This window comes from Mirounga angustirostris, unplaced genomic scaffold (assembly GCF_029215605.1).
Source record: "Mirounga angustirostris isolate CCGP_5_RB_7025 unplaced genomic scaffold, mMirAng1.0.hap1 SCAF_3, whole genome shotgun sequence".
NCBI classification, from domain to species: domain Eukaryota; kingdom Metazoa; phylum Chordata; class Mammalia; order Carnivora; family Phocidae; genus Mirounga; species Mirounga angustirostris.
The window spans coordinates 66,109,530-66,132,838 of NW_026991711.1; the positions used below are offsets into that span (position 1 = coordinate 66,109,530).

The following is a 23,309-nucleotide window of genomic DNA, read 5'->3' on the forward strand; positions in this document are numbered from 1 at the left end:
TCTAGATGTTTCTGTTTTCAAATGGGATGAATTCAAATAGGATGAGTTGGTGAAAAAGTCTAAATTATTGGGTATACGAAATGGAGTTTAAATAATTTTAAGTTTACATTACAAAGCATGCCACTTGAAGTAGGTATTTCTAAAAAATCTCTTCTACAGATTAAGATAATACCTCATTTTAAGCATAATTATAATACCTCAAGTTAAGTTTAAATCCTTAGGTGCTAAAAAATCCCTTTGGTGATCTCTCTTGTTGATTGAAGAAATCCCCTATAGTACTGGTCAACTATAAGTTTTCTTTCTAGTATAATCTTTCTGTTAGTTACTTTTATCATATAAAGTTATGTTGTAACTTTTATCTTAGGCATAATAGCTTCATATGAAATCCTCATGTATTTATTTAACTATGTTTGACCCTTACTAAGTTGTATCAATTCACAGACTATTTGCACAACAAATTTTAAAAGCTTTGCACATTTTCTTTTTATCAAGATTAAGTATTTTCTCTGTTTAATCCATCAAGAACATGAATAGTTACGAATGTTATAAACTATGGTAAATTTTAAAACAGATGGCTCACTTATCACACTCAAGTAAATGAAAATTAACCTAATAATAACAAAAGTAATTGTAAGAATAAAAGTGGTTAATAACAAAAATGTATAAACAGTATTCATCAATGGTATTTTCTGAGTGTACAGAGTTTGTAAAATTTTGAGATGGTAAATCACACTTAAACTTGTTAGAGCACTTAAAAATGGGACAAAATAGTCCTATTTATACTTCTTGGTAGACAGCAAGTATTTTCATGTTTTCTATTTATTATACATTTTTTAAAAGACAAATTAGGTTAGTTCTACTGTAGTGTGACAGTTGATGATATTTTTAATGTGAGATGGTCTTTTTTAAACTTTATTTGCAACCCAATGGAGGGCTGGGAACTTAAATGGACATATTGTAGCAGGATTTATTTTAATTTTATTTTTTTAGACAGAAAAGAATAGACTACTAATAAAATAGAGAATGTCATGTAATGAGATTATTAATAAGGCATTTGTTTCAGTTAAATACACAACTATGTGCATATATATATAAATACAAATGCCACATGTATGTGCATATATATTTCATGTATATATGTATATTCACACAGTATACATGAGTGTGTGTATACATATACAAATTATCCATAAAAATATTTAAGTCTGAGTACTCAATTATAATCATATATATTTTTTACACCTTGTGTCTTGGTCACCAAAGTTTGAAAGACCCTGAAAAAGAAACTCACTTTACTCTTGTTTTAGGCTGTATGAGATGGACGTTGGGTAATAACCAGTTATATAAGGTCTTTTAGTCTATTAAGAAGCTGAAAGGTCTAACATACATCATGGGCGAAGAACTGGGTTGATTAAGTGTCACCTACATGATGCTGAAGGATAAAGCAGAGCACAGTATTTTTGACTTACAACATGGAGAATTTTAAGTGTTAGTGAAAAAAATGAATTACCAACCACAAAGAGTTACGTCATATCCAGAGTATTTTTGTGTAAGAGGCATTGGTACTGACCATACTCTACTGCAGCCTTGAGGAGAGCTTCAGCGTGAGTGGAGCCAAACGCATTACGAACAAACCGTCTCCTTCGGCGAAGATCATCTTCCCAGTAATCCAAACGCCAGAAATCATGCAGTTGGCTAGGAATGAGAAACAGTCGTCACTATTAATAACAATGTAAAATGGGAAATATATTTTTTTACACAACATTAAAGCTTTATTTCCTTGGTCTCAAAGGAAAATTAAGATGATTTTGGAGATCTTTATCTTTTACAATTGTGTTTACATACATGTTTCCTGTACAAATGACCAAAACTTAAAATAGTAACATTCTTATATTTTAAGCCCTGTAATACTCAGTTCTGCTTTCTCTACAATGTTCTTCCTTCTCCTGAAAACATTAATCATGGGGAGTTTAGTAACAAATGCAGCCTCAAATTACAAGTATTAATGGCACAGTTTTCATTCTTTTACACTGTTTTTAACAAGGCTTGTAAATCACAGGACAGACCTCACTACAAATAGTTTGCAATTTAATGACCACGGTTTCTTAGTAGACTGAATTAAGAACCATAAAATATTGCCCAGTTGGATTTGGTGGAACAATGATTAAAATAATGTGCTGAAATATTCATTGAAATAATTCCCTGCTGCCCACAGCAACCTGAGAAAAGTGCAATTTTATCCATTATTAATAATACTGAATTAGAGCTGCAAAAAATTCCAGTATGTGGTAATTGTCTTGGTAAATTATTATTCTAACACTAACAGAGTCCTTGGATGATTTTACCGCTTTCAGCTAATATAAACAATTAACAAGCACGGCCTTCATGGAGCAACATTGTCTAAACTATGTTGCGCTCTAAACTGGTGTTAAAAATCCACGAGATATTTCAGAATCTACTGAAATCTGTTCATTGTATATCAATGGAATGTTTCATGATATAATTTTTGTTTTCAATTTTATTTCAATAAATGTTGGTGATAAATGCCACTGTTTGAGAAGTCTGTTTTTCTCTATCTACAGTATTTGGAGTAACATATTCAAGAGATAATATTCTAATTTTCCTGAGCAGCACTATTCATAAAAACACATAAAATGCTTTCATAGAAGATTTGATTTCATTTTTATTTTGCTAATTTATTGTAAAAGAATAGCACATTTGATTAAAGCAGGAACTGTGTATGTTTTGCTCATCATTATATCTCTAGTGCAATGACAGAACATACTATTTTTTACACAATGTTTTAAATAAATATTCAATGAATTAATTATACCAATTTGGTACTTTGGAGATACAGAGACATATATAGTCATTAAGAACAATAATTTACTTTCGAAAAACATTTTGGATTTTATGACTATACAATTTTGTTTTCCACCACTTAACTGTAAAAGAATATAACGAGGTAAGAGACATATGAGAAGAACATTAAAATTATAAGCATTTGAAGGATATTTGAATATACTTGTTTTTCTACACATCATAATTATTATAACTTTATTTTTCTGTCAAAATAAGATTACCTAAGAATAATGGTTGTAAGTGTCTCTGTCATTAATTTAAAATAGGACAATTTCTGGGGCACCTGGGTATCTCAGTTGGTTAAGGGTCCAACTCTTGATTTCAGCTCAGGTCATGATCTCAGGGTTGTGTGATCAAGCCCTGCTTTGGGCTTCATGCTGGGCATGGAGCCTGCTTAAGATTCTCTCTCTCCCTCTCCCTCTGCCTCTCCCTCCCAGCCCCCATTCACGTTCTCTCTCTTTCTAAAAAAATAAAAATAAATAAATAAAATGAAATAAAATAGGACAAGTTCTCTCCTTACAAATACAAACTAATCCTAGTGATTTAAGGAAGACCCTGCTAAAATCTCGTTACAAAGGTTTTCCTTAAGAGTATGTTAAAATTAAGTTTTGAATTCACCAGGAGAGACAGATCTAATGTTATCTAAAATTTCTAACTATACCCATACTTTTCTATATTCCTCCTATTAAGTATGACTGAGAAAATTTGGACACTACATGTAAGACAAATATAACAAGACTCTGAGAGGAGGAAAGCAGAAGGCAGACTGGCTAACGACCCCAGGGCCTAAGAAACAACATAGTGGCATTCCCAGAGTTATCTTTTTGCCTCATATATCCTAGACTTAGAAGCAAAGACACTAGCAACCCACATAGACTAATGAGTGTAGACAAAAAAAAAAAAAAAAAAAAAAAAATCCCCCCCAAAGCCTGTTTTCTCTAGCCAAAGAACCAAGAAAGGTGCAGCCCAGCAAGACAGAAAACCTGTGGACAACTACTGTACTCCAGCCATCACCACAGAGAAATTGTGGACCCACCTACTCACACCAGAAAGTATGAGTGGGAAGCCTACATCAGACCCTAATCAAGGTGTAATGCCATACCCTATCATCCTCACCAGCATGGTAACAGAGAAAGTCAAATAGGGAAACAGTACTTTCATCTCTGTTGACTGGTAACAAGGTATCCCACCTCATGAAGTCAGTGGAGACCATGTGGAGGGCCTGAAATCCACCCCCTCCCCCACTCCAGCTAGACAGTAATGAGGTATCCTTCTCCCTCCCCACTGTGGTGCTATCAGGGCAGGCCTAATAGAGAGTTAGGACTTTCACCATTGATCAACACCAATGAGGCTACCCCTACTCGTGGACACCACACAAGATCTGGAACTCCCACCCCTGCCAAGCAGTAATGAGGAGCGGCTTACTCTCTGGATATCAGCAGAGTCCAAGTGGGGAAACTAGATTTCTACCTCCACATGGCGGTAAAAATGCAGTGCTTCCCTGTTTCTCCTAATGGAGCAATGTCAGAGAAAGTCAACTAAAATAGAAGGTTTAAATAAGATACAAAATATCTCAGAGAAGAATAAGAAAATATCCTGCTTCAATCCAAAGTTACCTGTCATTCCAAGAACCTGGAAGATCTCAAACAGAATGTAAAAAGTCATCCATAGATGCTAACAACTGAGATGAAAGGGATGTTAGAATTTTCTGGCAAGGATTCTAAACCATGTGTGATTTTAAAAATGCTTCACTAAGCACTTATGAACATGTTTGGGGCAAATAAAAAAAATAGCAAGCCACAGGAAAGAAAGAAAAAGTCTCACTCAGCAAAAAATTAGAAGATGTAAAAAAGTATCAAGTAAGTATTTTAGAGCTGACAAATATAATAACCAAAAAAAAAAAAAAAAAAAAAAAAAGCTCAGTGGATGGGCTCAATAGCAGAATTGAAGGGACAGAAGAAAAAATTAGTTAAATGGCAGATACAGCAATAAATATTGCCCAATCTGCATAACAGAGAAAATGGACTGAAAAAAATGAACAAAGCCTCAGGGATCTATGGATTATAACATCTAATTTGGGTCACTGGAGTTCTGGAAGGAGAGAGGAAAGAGTGCAGGGATGAAATAGTCCCTAAAAAATAATGGCTGAATACTTCCTAAATCTGGCCCCAAAGCATAATGTATAGATTTAAAGAAGCTGACTAAACTCCGTACATAATAAACCTGAAGAAATTTATGCCAAGACACATCATGATTAAACATCTGAAAACAAAGAATAAATAAAAAATCTACAAAACAGCCAGAGAAAAATGACACCTCATCTACAGGATATAAAACACTTAGAATGACAGCATATTTTACATCAAAAGCTATGGTGGCCAGAAGAAATGGTCAAGTATTTTTATGTGCTGAAAAAAAGAACTGTCAACTCAGTTTCCCGCAACCAGTGAAAATACCCTTCGGGAAAAAAAAATAAAGATTTTTCAGATGAAGGAAAATAAAGTATTTGTTGCCATTGGGGCTAGTCTAAAAAATGGCTATAGGCAGTCTTATAAACACAAAGAAAGCAATCAAAGGAACACTGGAACACCAGGAAGGAAAAAAGAACATGATAAGCAAAATATGAGCAAATATATAGGTTTTCCTTTTCTTCTTGAGTGTCCTAAATTATGTTTTACCATTGAAGCAAAAATTATAACACTGCCTGTTGTGGTTCTAAGTGTGTGTAGAGATAATATTTAAGACAGATATACTATAAATGGGGGAGGGTAAAGGGATGTAAAGGAAGTAAAGATGCTATACTTCATTTGGACTGGTAAAATGACACCACCAGTACACTGTGATAAAATACATATACAACCACTAAAAAGGCAACCACTAAAAAAAGCTATATAAAGAGATATACTCAAAAACGCTACGGATAAATCAAAATGGAATTCCAAAAAATGTTCAAGTAATCCACAGGAAGGCAGGAAAAACAGAGCAATAAGAAACAAGGATAACAAACAAAAAACAAATAATAATGTTTTAAAAAGAATCCTGTCTATAAGAAACCAACTTCAAATATAATATAGGCAGGTGGAAAATAAAAGAATAAAAAAGATCTATCATTCAAACATTATCAAAGGAAACCAGGAATGGCTATATTAATATCAGATAATCACCTACTACAGAAAAAATAAAATTACTAGAGACAAAGAAGGACCTTATGTAATGACAGACGGGCCAATCTACCAATTAGACACCAATCCCAATGTGTATGTGCCAAACAACAGAGCTGCAAAACAAGTCAAACAAAAACTGGTAAACTGAAAGAGACAAAGACAAACACAGAGTTATAGTGTCTGTATATACATCCTTCTTTTCAGGAATTGATAGAGCACTTAGACAGAAGATCAGCAAAGATATAGAAGAACACAATACCACCAACAACCAACATATTTAGAACACTCCAACTAACAACGGCAGAATACAAATTGTTTTCAAGTGTCTATGGAACTTATATATTACCAAGATAGACCATATGCTGGGCCACAACACATATCTAACAAATTTAGAAGAACTGAAATGATACAGAGTACTCTCCTACAAAAATGGAATAAAGATAGAAATCAATAACAGAAAGGCAATAGAAAAAAATTCTCTAAACTCTTGGAAACTAAAGCAACACACTACTAAATTACCCATGAGTCAAAAAATAATTCTCAAGGGAAAACAAAAAATACAACGAATTGAATAAAAATTACAATAAAAATATCAAAGTTTCTAGGACACAGCTAAAACAGTAATGATAGGAAAATTTACAGTACAAATACACACATTAGAAAAGATGAAATATTTCAAATCAATACTCTAACCTCTCACTTTGAGAACATAGAAAAATAAGAACAAAGCAAACAGAGGAAGGAAATAATAAAGATAAAGGTAGGAATTGGGCACGTGAATGGCTTAGTCGGTTAAGCGTCTGCCGTCTGCCGTTAGCTCAGGTCAGGATCCCAGGGTCCTGGGATAGAGTCCTGCATTGGGCTCCCTGATCAAAGGGGAGTCTGCTTCTCCCTCTACCCCTCTCCCCTGCTCTCATGATCTTCCTCTCTCTCTCCCTCCCTCTCTCTCGGATAAATAAATAAAATCTTAAAAAAAGATAAAAATAGGAATCAATGAAATTCAAAACAGAAAAACAATAGAGAAAAGTCAACAACAAAGAGCTGATTCTTAAAAAATACCAATAAAACTGATAAGGGAAAAAGAAGACACAGATTACCGATATCTGCAATGAAACAGTGTATACAATTACAGACCCTGAAGACATCAAAAGCATAATAAGTAAATACTACGAAATACTCCATACACATAAATTTGACAGCTTAAACAAAATGGACCAATTCCTCAAAGAGTACAAACTACCACAGCTCACTCAATATGAAATAGTTAATATGAATAGACCACTAACTATTAAGAAAATTTAACACATTCGAAACTGCCCCCAAAGAATCTCCAGGCCCACATGGTTTTACTGGAAAATTCTATCAAATATTTAAAGAAAACTGACCCTAATTATACATGATTTCACCTAGAAAAAAGAGAAGGAAACATTTCTCAATTAATTTTATAGTTAGTATAACACCAAAATAAAAACCAAACAACAGTACAAAGAAAGAAAACTACAGACCAATATCCCTTATGAATATAGACTAAAAACCCTTAATAAAATATTAGCAAATAGAATTAGTCAATATATAATAAAAATTATACATGATGACAAGTGAAGTTTATTCCAAGGAAGCAAGTTTGGTTCAGTATTTGAAAATTAATTAATGACAAGTGAAGTTTATTCCAGGGAAGCAAGTTTGGGTCAGTATTTGAAAATTAATTAATATAATCCACCACATTAACAGCTAAAGGAGAAAAATCATATGATCACATTAGTCATTATAGAAAAGAATTTGACACAATTCAACATGCATCCATGAAAAGAAATTTCCAGAAAAACAGGAATAAAGGAAAATTTCCTCAACTCAATAAAGCATCTACAAAAACCCTATAGCTAAATTATACTTAAAGGTGAAGGACTGAAGGATTTTCTCCTAAAACTGTGAAAAATACAAAATATCTGCTCTCACAGCTTTTATTCAACATACTACAGGAATTTTTAGCCAATGCAATAAAGCAAAAAAGAAGAAAGGGAATACAGAATAGGAAAGGGAGAAATAAAACTGTCCCTATTTGCAGATGACATTATTGTTTATGTAGAGAATCACATAAAATCTATCAAAAACTCCTGAAACTAATGACTAAGATTAACAAGGTTACAGGATAAACTCACAAATATCAATTTTGTTTCTATATGCTAGCAATGAACACATGAACAGTGAAAGAAAAATACAATTTAAAATTAGAAAAAAAGAGAAATACTTAGTTATAAATCTAAAAAAAAACATGTATAGGACTTGTGTAATGAAAACCACATAATAATGATGAAAAAATAGAATAATATCTTTTAAAAAATGGAAAGCCATACCATGTTCATGGACTGGAAAATTCAACATAGTAAAAATATCAATTCTCCTCAAATTGATATATAGGTTTAACAGAATACCTACCAAAATCCCAGCAAGATTTTTAGTAGATATGAACAAGATTATTCTACAACTTATGTAACAGAAGGTTATAGTGGGAGGAACCAGTCTACTTGATTTCAAGACATTAAATAGTTTAAGACTGTGTGATACTGGCCAAAGGACAGACATAGATTAATGAAATAGAGAATCAAGAAATAAACCCACACAGGGTGCCTGGGTGGCTCAGTTGGTTAAGCGACTGCCTTCGGCTCAGGTCATGATCCTGGAGTCCCTGGATTGAGTCCCGCATCGGGCTCCCTGCTCGGGAGGGAGCCTGCTTCTGCCTCTGACCCTCCCCCCTCTCATGTGCTCTCTCTCTCTCATTCTCTCTGTCTCAAATAAATAAATAAAATCTTTAAAAAAAAAAAAAAAGAAAGAAACCCACACAAGTATGACCAACTTATTTTGACAAAGGTTGAAAACCAATTCAATGGAGGAAAGATATCTTTTCAGTGAATTGTATTGGAGCAATTGAACATCCATAGGCAAAAAGAAAAAAAACAACACCCCCCCAAAAAAAAATTTAAAAAAGAGACAAAAACCCCTGACCTAAATCTCATACCTTTAAAAAAATTAACTCAAAATGGTTCAGAAACATAAATAATTGTAAAACTATAAAAATTTGGGGGAAGAAAAGGAGAAAATCTTTGGTACAGGGTTAGGTAAAGAGTTTGTAGACTTGACACTGAAAGCATAAGCCAGGAAAGGAAAAATTGATAAAGTAGACTAAATCGAAATTAAAAACATTTGCTCTACAAAAGAACATATTAAGAAGATGAAAAGAGGAGGTGAAGCTATTTGCAAATCACCTATCTGACAAAGAACTAAAATCTAGAATATATGAAAAATTCTCAAAACCCAACAGTAAAAAGAGCAAACTATACAAATAGAACATGGGAATAAGACATGAAGAGACATTTCACTGAAGAAGATATACAGATGGCAAATACACACATGAAAAGATGTTCAGTAACATTATCCATTAGGGATAGGCAAATTAAAACCACATGAGATATTACTGTACACCTATCACAATTGCTAAAATAAAACAAAGTGACATCACAAAATGCTGGTAAAAATACAGAGAAGTTGGATCACTCATTTATTTTCTGGAAAGAATGTAAAATAGAATAGTTATGGTGGAAAACAGTTTTCTTAAAAAATTAAACATGCAGTTATCATTTGACCCAGTAATTGTACTCGTGGACATTTATCCTAGAAAAATGAAAACTTATGGTCACAGTAACACATATAACAAATGTGTATAGCAGCTTTATTTGTAATACCCCCAAATTGGAAACAACCCAAATGTCCTTCAACAGGTAAATGGTTAAACAAATGCGGCAGGAAATTACTAAAAGTATGTTTCTCCTTGGGCGCCTGGGTGGCTCAGTCGTTAAGCATCTGCCTTCGGCTCAGGTCATGATCCCAGGGTCCTGGGATCGAGCCCCGCATCAGGCTCTCTGCTCAGCAGGAAGCCTGCTCCTCCCTCTCCCGTTCCCCCTGCTTGTGTTCCCTCTCTCGCTGTGTCTCTCTCTGTCAAATAAATAAATAAAATCTTAAAAAAAAAAAAAAAAAAAAAGTATGTTTCTCCTTTACTGTTTTAGAGTTAAAAAATAAGTCCTTATGTTAATTAACATAAATTAACATAAATTACTCAGCAGGAAAGTAAGACAAACTATTGATACATACAACAACCTGGATGAATCTTCACAGAATTATGCTGATTGAAAAAACCCATCGCAAAAGTTACATACAGTATGATTCCATTTATGTAACATTCTTGAAATGACGAAAGTGTAGAAATGAAGAAGAGACTAGAGTCTCCCGGGGTTTTAGGAAAAGAGAGTCAGGAATGGGGTGGGTGTACTGACAATAAAAGAGCAACATGAGGGATCCTTGTGAAAATGGAAATACTCTGTATCTTGACTGTTATCAATATCCTGGTTGTAATATTGTACTGTAGTTCTACAAGATGCTACCATTGGCAGAAACTAGGTAAAATGCACATGGGATCTGTCTTATTTCGTTTTTGTTTTTTAAATTACATTCAGTTAGCCAGCATTAGTTTTTGATGTAGTGTTCAATGATTCATTAGTTGTGTATAACACCCAGTGCTCATCACCACAGGTGCCCTCCTTAATACCCATCACCCAGTTACCCCATCCTCCCACTCCCTCCCTTCTGTAACCCTCAGTTTGGTTCCTGGAGTCCAGAGTCTCTCATGGTTTGTCTTCCTCTCTGATTTCTTCCCATTCAGTTTTCCTTCCCGTCCCCTGTGGTCCTCTGCACTATTCCTTATGTTTCACATATGAGTGAAACCACCCTAAAATTCAGAAAAGACCCTGAATCACCACGGCAATGTCTTATTTCTTAAATTGTATGTGAATCTACAATTATCTCAAAATAAAGTTCAGTTTTAAACATGTCCTCACCCTACTGAGATTTCAATATATATGTAAAATTGCCTATACTCACACAAATGATGAATATAAATTAATTTTTTAAATTTCCAAATTCAGCTTCCTATACCTCCTTTATAGTTATTTACTTTTCATGATGAAAACACACTTTTCCTCCACTATCTCTGTTCCCCAAAGAACTCTGGATAAAGAAGGATCTTGGATCCTTATTCCTAGGGTTAATTTCTATCTCAGTTGGAAAAGTCCTCCTGTACCAATGCTCAGGCAACCAGCTATGTTTCTGGGCACCTGTGGTAGAGAATAGTGCATATGGGACAAGCAAGGTCGGGGATGGTGTCGGGAGCGAAAAATATGGAATGCACCACTTTTCTCTGTGTTTGTTGTGGGGGAAAAGGACACACAGGAGAACTCGTGTCCAGTTTTGACAGCCACTTATTTCCTTCTCTCCTGGAGAGACATAAGCACCTAACAGCCATTAACCAAAGTTCACAGAATAAATGACAGTAAATGCTGCATCTCACTGAAAGTCCTTCTTCCCTCTGGTATCACAAACTTGTTTAAATTGTGATTTGGCAGAACTGGATTCTGTCATATCTATTTTTTTTTAAATCACTATTGTTAATGTTGAAATCCAATATCCTGTTCAAGTGCATTTTCTGTGCTTTGTTCTATTTTAATGTATGTTTCTCCTTTACTGTTTTAGAGTTAAAAAAAGTCCTTATGTGAATTAACAAGTAATACACTAACTGATTTACATAAAAATTTAAGTATAAGTAACAATGAAAAATATTTACCTCTAACTTTTATATCTAAAATCCATCCTCTTATTTTTGTTGAAGGGGGAAGCTGGGAAAATTGGGATGTTTGCTCTCTGATTTTTCTTCTGGTATTTTTCCCATTATTTATGTAGAAATTATTTTAGATTATTGAGAGTCAGTCTTGGATCATATTAGGGTTTTTAATACTTGAACAGATGTCAACTCTTCTAAGGAACTATCTGTTCCTTTTAAAACCATACTTATTTCACTCTTTTTAGTTTAAAGATAGTGTGGGCACTGAGCACTGATGAAATACCAGCAGGTATTGAGAGTTGTGCTTTCTTTGGATGATCTTATAAAATTACTGTTAGTCCCTGGCAACAGGCCAATCCCGTGGGTAAACTTTACCTGGACTGTGACGGCCATGGTGGTGTCTCTGAACTTGCAAAGTGTGCCAGGAGCACCTTCCTTGTCCTCCTTGCAAATCCACGGATGTGTGGCAGGAAGTAGCTTTCTAGTTTCTTCACCACTCTGTTACTTTTTTCCCTTCCCTTCTCCAGCCCTAGTAGAAAAGGGGCCTTTTCCCCCTCACTTTCTTTCTTACTTAAAATGTAATCACTTATTGTGAGATGATCAATACTAGAAAAAATTGGTTTGTTCTACAGATGTTCCCCTCTGATGAGTCTGAAAACCCTAACACAAGTGAGGTCCCTAAAAATGTGCAAATTATACTGATCCAAGAAAACAAGAGGCCAGAACAAGCATCTCTATGGCCCTGGCCTTGTGTAATCTGGAAGAAGCCATGTTCCTGGAGGGCGCAGGAGAGCAAAGACGGTATAAAAGAGGACAGAGAACAGGGATAGCGGAACTAGAAGCTCATAAGAGGTTGATTACACAGGCAAACTGTGTACTTGGTAGGAAAAGTAAAGCAGTACTTTGCACCTACAGTGCCCTTCTAGGTCAACAAAGGAAGAAAGCCTCTTCCCTGCCACGATGGAACCTGATGGAGGAGTTATATGAGTTTTGTAGACTACACCTCTGCCCATTCTGGGTTTTGGCCTTTCCGACATTTATCTCATAGTTTTGTGTTTGTTCCTTTGCACTTGTGTTCCTCTTCACTTTTCTTTTTCCTTGTATGTGTTTTTCACTCACACTGGTTTCTTTTTTGTTGGCATTTTCTCTATTGTATTTTCAAGATTATGTTTTCAAAACCTCTTATAAATACTGGAATTTTTTTGTTTGTTGAAATTCTGGTCATGAGACTTGTACCTATTTTCTTAAAATTTTTGAAACCTACTTTCCTATATTACTCATATCTAGTAGTTCCTTTATTAAAAAGAAATATGTGGTAATTTACTCATCACTAGCCCACACTTTTATGTGTCCGCAAAGCTCTTGAAATGGTATGCAAAATTTTGTGGGATATGTATATATGTATTTTGGGAAAAGAGATCCATGGTTTCAATAAAATTTTTCTCAAAACAGTTTCTGATCCAAAAATGTTCAGAAATATTGTTAGAGTATATAAATCATTCTCTCCTTGTGTCCCCATTTTTTCTGATGGATAATACCGTTCACCAGCAAGTCAAGAGTTGTTAGAGGTGCTTCTGTTGGCAGAATGATATGCCTACAATAGGCTTATATTCTAACACCATCATATTTGGCATCTTTATCAGGTTACCAATTTAGGAAATCATCACTCTGTTTTCTTTACAAAGTCCTACTCAGTTCTTTCCTTCTTTAATGTTTTCATTCAAAAAATATTTACTGAGCATTTATCCCATGTTAGGCAATGTTCTTCATGCTAAAGATATTTTCCAGTATTTTTATTTTATTTTATTTTATTTTTTATTCTCACTTATCTTTTCTTCACTATTCCCACTGAAATTCATCAAGATACAAGTCTGTAGACTCTTTAACTAAATCGTTCCTCTATCACTCTTCCCGTTTAAAATTTCAGTGTAATGAAACTGGACTACTTTACTATACCAAACACAAAAATAAACCCAAAATGGATTAAAGTCCTCAATGTGAGATCTAAAACCATAAAAATCCTAGAAGAAAACATAGACAGTAAGCTTTTTTTTTTTTTTTTTTTTAAAAGATTTTATTTATTTATTTGACAGAGACAGAGATAGCGAGAGCAGGAACACAAGCAGCGGGAGGGGGAGAGGGAGAAGCAGGCTTCCCCCCGAGGAGGGAGCCCGATGTGGGACTCGATCCCAGGACCCTGGGATCATGACCTGAGCCGAAGGCAGACGCTTAACGACTGAGCCACCCAGGCGCCCCAGACAGTAAGCTTTTTGACATCGGCCTAGAAACACTTTTTTTTTTTTTTTAAGATATGTCTCCTTTGGCAAGGGAAACAAAAGCAAAAACAAACTACTAGGATTACACCAACATAAAAAGCTTTTGCATAGCAAAGGGAACCATCAACAAAATGAAAAGGCAACCTACTGAATGGAAAAAGATATTTGCAAATGATATATCCAATAAGGGGTATACTGACTAAAATATATAAAGAACTTAGACAGGGCGCCTGGGTGGCTCAGTTGGTTAAGTGACTGCCTTCGGCTCAGGTCATGATCCTGGAGTCCCAGGATCGAGTCCCGCATCGGGCTCCCTGCTTGGCAGGGAGTCTGCTTCTCCCTCTGACCCTCCTCCCTCTCATGCTCTCTCTCATTCTCTCTCTCTCAAATAAATAAATAAATAAATAAAATCTTTAAAAAATCTTAAAAAAAAAAGAACTTAGACAACTCAACACCAAAACCCACAAATAACCTAATTAAAAAATGGGCAGAGGAACCGAATAGACATTTTTCCAAAGAAGACATACAGATGGCCAACATACATGTAAAGATATTCAACTAACCATCAGGGAAATGCAAATCAAAATGACAGTGAGACATCACCTTACACCTGTCAGTATGGTCAGCATTGAAAGATAAGAAACAAGTGCTGGTGAGAATGTGGAGGAAAAGGAACCCTCGTGTACTGCTGGTGGGAATGCAAACTGGTGCAGCCATTGTGGAAGAGTATGGAGGGGCCTCAAAAATTAAAAATAGAAATACCATATGATCCACCATGATAATTCAACTGCTGGGTATTTGCCCAAAGAAAATGAAAACAGTAATTCAAAAAGATATATGCACTCCTACGTTTATAACAGCATTATTTACATTAGCCAGATAAGAAAGCAACCCGTGTCCATTCATAGATGAATGGATAAAGAAGATGTTGTGTGTGTGTGTGTGTGTGTGTGTGCACACCCAAATGTTACTCATCCCTAAAAAGAATGAGATTTTGCCATTTATGATAACATGGATGGACCCAGAGGGTATTATGTTAAGTGAAATAAATCAAACAGAGAAAGACAAATGCCATATGATTTTACTTTATGTGGAATCTTAAAAAACAAATGAATAAGCAAGCAAAAAAAAAGCAAAGATAGACCCATAAATACAGAGAATAAACTGATGGTTGCCAGAGAGGAGGGCGTTGGGGGCAACATGGGTGAAAGGGAGTGGGAGATACAGGCTTCCAGTTATGAAATGAGTAAGTCATGGGGATAAAAGGTAGGGCCTAGGGAATATGGCCAATGGTACTGTAGTTGTTTTATGGTGACAGATGGTAGCTACACTTGTGGTGAGCACAGTATAATGTACAGACTTTTTGAATCTCTATGTTATACACCCAAAATGAATGGAACATATATATCAACTATACTTCAGTAAAAATTAAAAATAAAAAAATAAAATTTCAGTGTAAGTACATATACTTTGCCATCTTATTCTGCAACCTGTGAGCCACTCCAGAAAACAAAACAAAACAAAACAAAGAAACTACTCCAATACGTTTTTCAGAATAACTCCAGAAATGACTGTTAGTAATAATTTGCAAGCACGACCAAAAATTGTACTCTGTGATACACTCTTTGGGTCAGTATATTTTGCATGCTCTGAGAGTTTCACGTACTACCCTAAGTTAGGTGCCCAGACACTTCTTTCCATGAAGGAGAGCTAACTTAGATTTCCTGCACTTGGGGAGCAGCCAGGTGAACACATACAGGAGACCCTGTGTGAGCATCACCAAAGTTGTACAGGAAGTCATGCTGCACTCAAGTTCTGCTTGGACTTGCCAGTTTATAGCAGTTAAAATGTCATGTCTGATACCTCTAATTTGTCAACTAGGAAGGTGAATGTGATATCGTATGTACTTCCATTTATTTATTTATTTTAGCCCTTGTAACTTTGTTTTTACCTTTCAAGACTGAATTATAGAAACACTGAGTATCACATGTATGTGTTGTTCATGAGCGTGGTTTTACACGGACAGTGCATAATTGCTATTAAAGAGTGGGTCAACAGCCTGTAATTAATGAAGAGAAGATCACCAGTTAGGTTGTATTGTGATAATGAATGTTACTATGAATGTAACGGCATTCATTAAATTAAATTTGGTGTTATTTTAGCATAAACAGAGTTCAGGAAATGCTAATTTTTCTCCACGAAATTTTTGATAAATATATTTTAGACTCATGAGAATGCACTACATTTCCTTAAAAGGGATCCCTCCTGTCCTCCCAAGAATGGATACCTTTAGAAGCTAGGGAGAAAACTGAATTTACCTGGAAAAGCATGACTGTATTGTTAATTGGTTACTTGGTAACAAAAATTATCCGATGGAACTGAGAAAAGAGTGAAAGGAACAAAGGAATATTTTGCTAAACACACACACAAAATATCATGAGAACCTGAATTTCTACTCGGCTAAAGAACTGGTGGTAATCACTGAGGTCAGGACTTCTTTAATCCCACCAAGATAGAAGAAAAACACTAACTGGCAGACTAATAATTAAAAATTGTTATCTTCTCTTCCTCTGGACACACTGGAGATTGTATTTCTCCATTCATTTTGAAATAAACCATGTCTACGTGATTTCTCTTCGTCAATAAAATGTGAGCAAAAATGAGTCACTTCCAGAAGAAAGTTTAAGAGCCATTGAACAACGTGCCATGTTCCATTCCCTCCACTGTAGTGATCAAGAAAATATGCAGTGATATGGCATTTCCATCATTTTGCAACCTGAGTGACGTCAGTGACAGAGTTTCCCTGCAGACCCATGTTGGGCACGGAGTGTAAGTGAGAAATAAACTTCTCTTGTGATGAACTGAAGGTCATGTGTATGTCACTGTAGTATAATCGAACCCAATTGAGTAAATTCCTAGAATAACAATACTTTTTCAAGATCTAGTATTTACTGAGAGCTTACTGTGTTCCAGACATTCTTCTAAGCACTGTATATGGACAGCTCTTCACTCTTGATATATTCCCATTGAGACAAGTACTGTTATTAACCCATTTTACAAATGAAGAAGTGGAGGCACAGAGGTTAAATATGTGCCCACTATTAAGCAACCAGTAGGCGGCAGACTAAGGACCTGTCCCCAGTATGGCTGACTTCCTAACCCCTGCTATCCTGCCTCAAACTGTAAAGAAAGCAACCAAGGAAATGGACTACCTTGATATTACACCGAAAGCACCAGCACAGCTGTTCCCTGCTTCTTTATAAGCAGAACTAATTGTTGTGAAATGAAAAATAATAACCATAAAATACACAGAATGCTATGTGCTTATTGTGTATGCATATCATATAGTCAGCAAATATTTATTGGACACTCACCATAAGCCAGGCCGTAGGCTAAGTACTAGGTGTGCAGAGATGAATAAACTAACATGATTCCTGCCTTTGTGCAGCTTTCAGTCTATTTCATAGTGCAAATAAGCAAATTTATGGTTAGTTTTTCTAAATGTTAAGAAGGAAAGAGATTAGATATAGTAATAAAAACAGGGGAACCAGTAGGCTAAGGAAACATAATTACAAAATATGTTGGCCAAAAGAAGTCTATATTTATTGGCACCCTTAGTTCTCCTCCATAAGAAAAATCATTGCCTTTTATTTAACATGACTTATGTGCTGTTCAGTCAATTCCTAGTGATATATATTGCCTTAATGTTGCAAGTGCACGTGCGTATGTGTGCACATACTCTTATCCAAATGATATGTCTGCACATACACATTTGACATAGATCTCAAGCCATTTTTACTGTTCTGACTCTTTTTCCTATGTGTTACTGAGCAATTCTTCCAAACTCTTCTTTCTCTGACATGTTTCCATCCACTCTAACCTGAGGTTGCATATTATAGCTGGTCATTTAAATTACAAATTAATTGGTGACGCTCCTGAAAAATGTGTCCTTCCTGTCTTTGAAAAGTGCACTCTCACATTCTGACACTGTAAAGTCAAAGTTCAGAAAGCCAAATCCTAGTCTTCAGCCCATTCTTTTTCAGCCAGACTAGTCTGCTCCCTCTCGACGTGATTACTGAACCTGGAAGGAAAGACAGGATTTCTTAACAAGGATGCCAAATACACCACTGGGGATGCATTCCAACATTTTGGCTATATCATTTGTTCCCATGCATATCAGTGGGGAGTAGTTACTATGAATGATGCAGTCTTAGAAACTGAAACATTTTGGATTCACGAAGGAGGGAGATAGTGATTGATGAATGTATGTGAATTAAGCAAGGTTCCCAATTAGCTAAAATGAAACTTCAGATGAAAAAATAATGAATATTATTGAAGTGTGTGTTAGATCGCACAAGCTATACTTAACAATGAGAACAATTTTTGTTAGCAATCAAATCAAATAGCTAAGACATGAAAAACAAAGTAGGTAGTAAAGAAAACTGTTTGCCTAAAATTTGTTTCCAGTATGGGTTTCTTATTTTTACCTGAGTTACAACCTAACTTTTTGGCTTATGTTGCCGCTCTCTCTAGGTGACCCCATTTGTAGCTTTCGCTACCTTCTGACTTCCTTTTTCCCTGTATTGTTCACTGAAGTGACAACCTATTGCAGCACTTCTCATTACATTTGATCCTAATTTACTTTTTTATCAGAAGGAAAAAAAGTAGTATCATTTGGTTAACATAGGATACTATCATCTTAGTCACATAATTTGAAAAGTAAAGCTTTTCAGCATAAACTACATTATATAAAAAGACTCTTAATTTACTCACAATGAGCTTTGAGAAGCCACGTTAATGTTACCTGGTAATTTTAAAGGAGGGTATGTTATACTGCAAGTTTGAAGGTAGATGCATGCCTATTTGATAAAGGCTGAGCAAATGATTCAGGCAAAAAATCTTCATTCTGTCCTCAAAATAATTAATCATATCACAGGGCTTATATTACTTTTTTTTAAGTGTTGCAGAAAGGAAAGTCTCCTGATAGAGTACTAGATGTTTTATTTGATTTTTTAATTTTTTTTTTCTTTCTTTTCTTCAGGGAAGGCAGTTTTCTGAGACAAAAAAAAAAAAATTAGATGATTACTTTTGCCTTGTGGGTGCACCATTACTCCCTATGAGCCCGGTTTTCTGGTATCATAAGGGATAAAATGGTTTAATAGACTTTAAGGGATAGTTTTCAGTGTGAAAATGATAGATGAGGAGAATAAGCCCATCAGCATCTGGTCAGGTTCTGTATGTTATCATAAGATGAAAGAGCAGCTATTTTAAGCATGTTGTCGAGGAAACTGGGCTCAATTCTCACAAAATATTTATTTACAATGTTTGTAAATTTTAAGTCTCAACTAAAAGAAGAGAAACAAAATGAGGGGTCGAGTATCCACACAGAGGAGTAGAGTTGTTCCTGAGTTTCCCTTTATCTACAGCTAAAAAAGAAGAACCACCCCACTAGGGCACTGCTGCCTCAATTCCTGTAAGTGTGGTTTCTTAAGGAGGTCACTAGGTGTGAAGTATTTTTGAATTTAAATAATGAGGATAAAATGTTGTACAATTTAGCTGTAATAAATGGCCTCTATCTTCCCTAAAGGTGTATCCTTTCTAAAGTAATTATTTAAAGATGCCAATAACTCTTTGCAAAATACCAAGAAACTTTTCTCTTTCAACTGTCTCAACATAGAGACAGAGACCATTAACAAATGTTTTACAATACTGTTCCATATAGAAAGACTCAATTAACTGAGATGTTTGTGGGCTCTGGTGATGAGTTTTATGCAGAAGTGGAAATCTGCATTAAACAAAACTGTTTAGTTTTAACTTGAGATCCCAACTCAACATCCCAAACTCATTGACTCAATATGATACTTGACTCAAGTACCACTCACTGACAGCCCTTGGATCATACTTCGGGATGTTGTCAGTGATAGGATGATTCCTCACTTAAACACATTATCTACTATGAGCCAGTGGCTGGTGGCTATGTTAGCTGATTCATGCCCCCTCCCCCTTGCTCATGAAGGCAGAGATCTTTTCTGTTTTGCTCATTGCTATATGGCCAGTGCTTAGAAATGGTGCTTGGTATAGGGCCTGTTCTGAGGGACTACATGCTCTAGTAACTGTGTTTGGGAACAAAGGAAGAAAGATTATTATGGAGTCTTTTCTACCTAAGAAGCTAATCGTCTTGTGAGAGGAGACAAAGATAGAAACAATTACAATATAATGTGGAAATTGATGTTTGAATAAAGCATTCGGAGGGCATATGTGAAGGACTTATGAACTCCACTGGAGAGATCAAGGAGAGATGATGCTAGAAATAAACCTTTCAATGATAAAGAGGGATTACCAGGTGGACAAGGAAAGGAGATATACTGACCCCTTAATACAGCCACACTGAAAAAGAATAATCCTAAAGTTTCCAACTCTAACAACAATGGTTTCTTCATGATTTTCTCCTCTTTTCCTATATTGGAGTGTTCCATGAATGAGTGAATAGATAAATGAATTTTGGTTTCATTTGATTGCCTCAATCATCCCATAGTTTGAGTCTCATTCAAACATTCAGGGAAACTTCTAGACTAGAAATTCAGACTAGAAATGGTAAAATACAGAAAAAGAAAGGTTACTGTGGATTGAACAGTAAGAGGAAGGATTGAGCCAGATTATAGGCCTGCATGAAGTTTTTTGATCATCTTTAATATTCTGAACTCCAAAGTTCTTTCTCCTCAAAGTTCTTCTCAAGGTTGTTATAATCCTTTAAAAATATATCATTTTTCTAGCTCTGAAAAAATAGGTTATAATAGATGTCTCTCTTTTCTTTTTTGTGACTCTCATTGCACTGTTTTTTGAGCAACAAATATGAACCAGGAACCACACTGTATTTTAACATATCATTTAAGCCTTATAACAATTCTATGAAATATGTATTAACCTCAAATTTCATAGATGGAACGGAAGCCTCAAGAAGTCATATACGAGTCCAACCTACAGGTTCAGTATTCAATAAATAAATACTTAATGCCTATTCTTAAATAGGCACTATTTCTAGGAACTAGGGATTCAACAGTGATCAAGACCAAAAAGGTCTCTGCCCTCATGGAGTTTGCATTCTTATGTGGTGAAACAGACAGCAAATATGTAAATAAAGTAACAAAATCTCATTTTGGATAATGATAAGATATATGAAGAAAATACAGCTTAGTTATGGGATAGAGAATGAGTGGGTATATTATACACAATATGTTTAGGGACAGCCTCTATGAGAAGGCTGTGAGCTGTATGTGAGCTGGTATCTCACTGATGAGAAAGATCCAGCAGCCACTCATGATAAAATGTTCTGGACAACAGAGAGAGCTAGCTGAGAAGGCATTGCTTTGGAAATGAGCTTGGTATGTCTGAGTAACAAAAGGAATGCTAGTGAGGTTTAAGCTTAGAAAATAGGATCAAATGTGTTCTGATATTAGGCAGGGACAGGATCATTCGGGGTCTTGAAGGAATCTACAGAAGGAATAGTAATAAGATCTTATTTATACTTCTCTTATTCTGGCTGTTGTGTGAGGAAAAAGTGGTTTAAGGTTAAATGAAACCTGAAAAGCAGATTAGGAGGATGCTGAAGAAGTCAAGATGGAGACAACTGTGGTAGACAGCATTGGAACTGGAAGGGAGGACACATTTCGGATATATTTTACAGACAGAGCCAACAGGATGAGTTGAGATAATACAGAGGCAGAGGCACTGGTGGAGTGGTGATAAAAAGAAGGGAATGAAAAACCATTCTTAATTGGAGTTCTGCCTCTGATTTGGAGGAGTACTAACAAATTGAATGTTGCACAGAGAGCATCAATAAAATCTGACAAAGCAGGAATAATAATGACCTGAGAGCTATGGAGGGTAAATAAAAACAGTATGATTTTGGAGGGGAGTTAAAACTTGAGGAAGTGATCAACACAGGGAGAGTTCTTCATTTTTGAGGGTTTGTCATGAGGACAGCTACAGTCAGGAAGATGGTGCAAGATGACTAGAACTCTGATAGAAAGTCTGCTTCTAGACATGGGAACAAGGGGAAGGAGCTTGAGGTAAACAGGGATGCTGAAGAGTGAGGTGGGAACCGTGAAAAAGAGAGTGCCTGTGAAGGGGAATGCCAATTCTGTTTTTGAATTCTGTTCAAGTCTCTTGCTGGCTCTTGAACTGTAGGAGTAGGACAGAAAAAAAGCAATCTGAACTAAGATCTGAGCCACAACCCACTGTATATGTGACAGAGTTTATAGTTTGAGCCTAACCTAGTTAACTGCCTGCTAAAATGATAATTTCAACATTGCTTGGAGGAGTGAATCAGAACCCAGAGTTCCCATCACATAACATTTGTAATTTCTGGGATACAGTGAAAAGCTACAAAGAGTCAGAAAAACATGACCGATTCTCAAGAAAAAAAGTAATCAGTGGATGTCAACCACAAGATAATTTAGGTGTGGGAATTATTGGACAGTATAATAAAGTGAAGGAAAATACATAATTAATGAAAGACAGGAAATCTCAGCAATAGAAATGTAAAAGAGAATCAAATGGAAATTTCAGAATGCAAAACTAAAATGTCTGAAATAATTCACTGGATAGATTTAAGAGTTGAATGGAAATACAGAGAAACTCAGTGAACTTGAAGATAGATCGACATAAATTATCCAACCTGAAGAAGAGAAAAAAAAATTGGAAAAAAATTAACAGAGCCTTGGGTCTCTGTAGCACAATATCAGAAGGTCTATCACACATGCAATTGGGAGTCCCCCAAGTAGAAAGATATTTGAGGAAAGAATGGCCTAAAACTTCCCACATTTAGAATGATATAAATACAGAGATTTAAGAAGTTGAGTGATGTCCTAGAGGATAAAGATAAAGAAAACCACACCTAAGAATATCATAGTCAAATTGTTCAAAATTAAAGATAAAGACAAAATTGTGAAAGTGGCTGGAGAAAAAGAACAGAATACATATGGGAGAAAATATAAAGGCAGAAAACAGTGTGAATACATCTTTAAGGTACTTAAAGAAAAGTAATATACTATCAACCTAGAATTCTACATGCAGCGGAAATATCCTTCAAGAATAAAGATAAAATAATTGCCTTTTCAGCAAAAGGAAAAGTATGAGAGTTCACTGACATCAGATGTGCACTATCAGATATGATAAAGAAAATTCTTCAGTCTGAAAGAAAATACCAGATGGAAACTTGAATATTCTGAAATGACCGAAGAGTGCTAGAAATAGTAAATGTTTGGATAATATAAATAACCATTTTCTCCCTTAATTTCTCTAACATATACATAACATTAAAGCCAAAATTATGATATG

At 35.3% G+C, this 23,309-nt stretch overlaps 1 protein-coding gene across 9 annotated transcripts in view; it reads right to left on the minus strand.

Annotated features, from left to right (window-relative positions):
• Positions 1-23,309, minus strand: part of NBEA (neurobeachin) — a 680,995-nt gene that overhangs the window by 230,280 nt on the left and 427,406 nt on the right. For all 9 annotated transcript variants that reach the window (XM_064586204.1, XM_054506303.2, XM_064586203.1 and 6 more), the window contains one exon: positions 1,571-1,695. In XM_064586204.1, the coding sequence (XP_064442274.1) occupies positions 1,571-1,695 (125 nt within the window). The remainder of the gene's footprint in view (positions 1-1,570; positions 1,696-23,309) is intronic.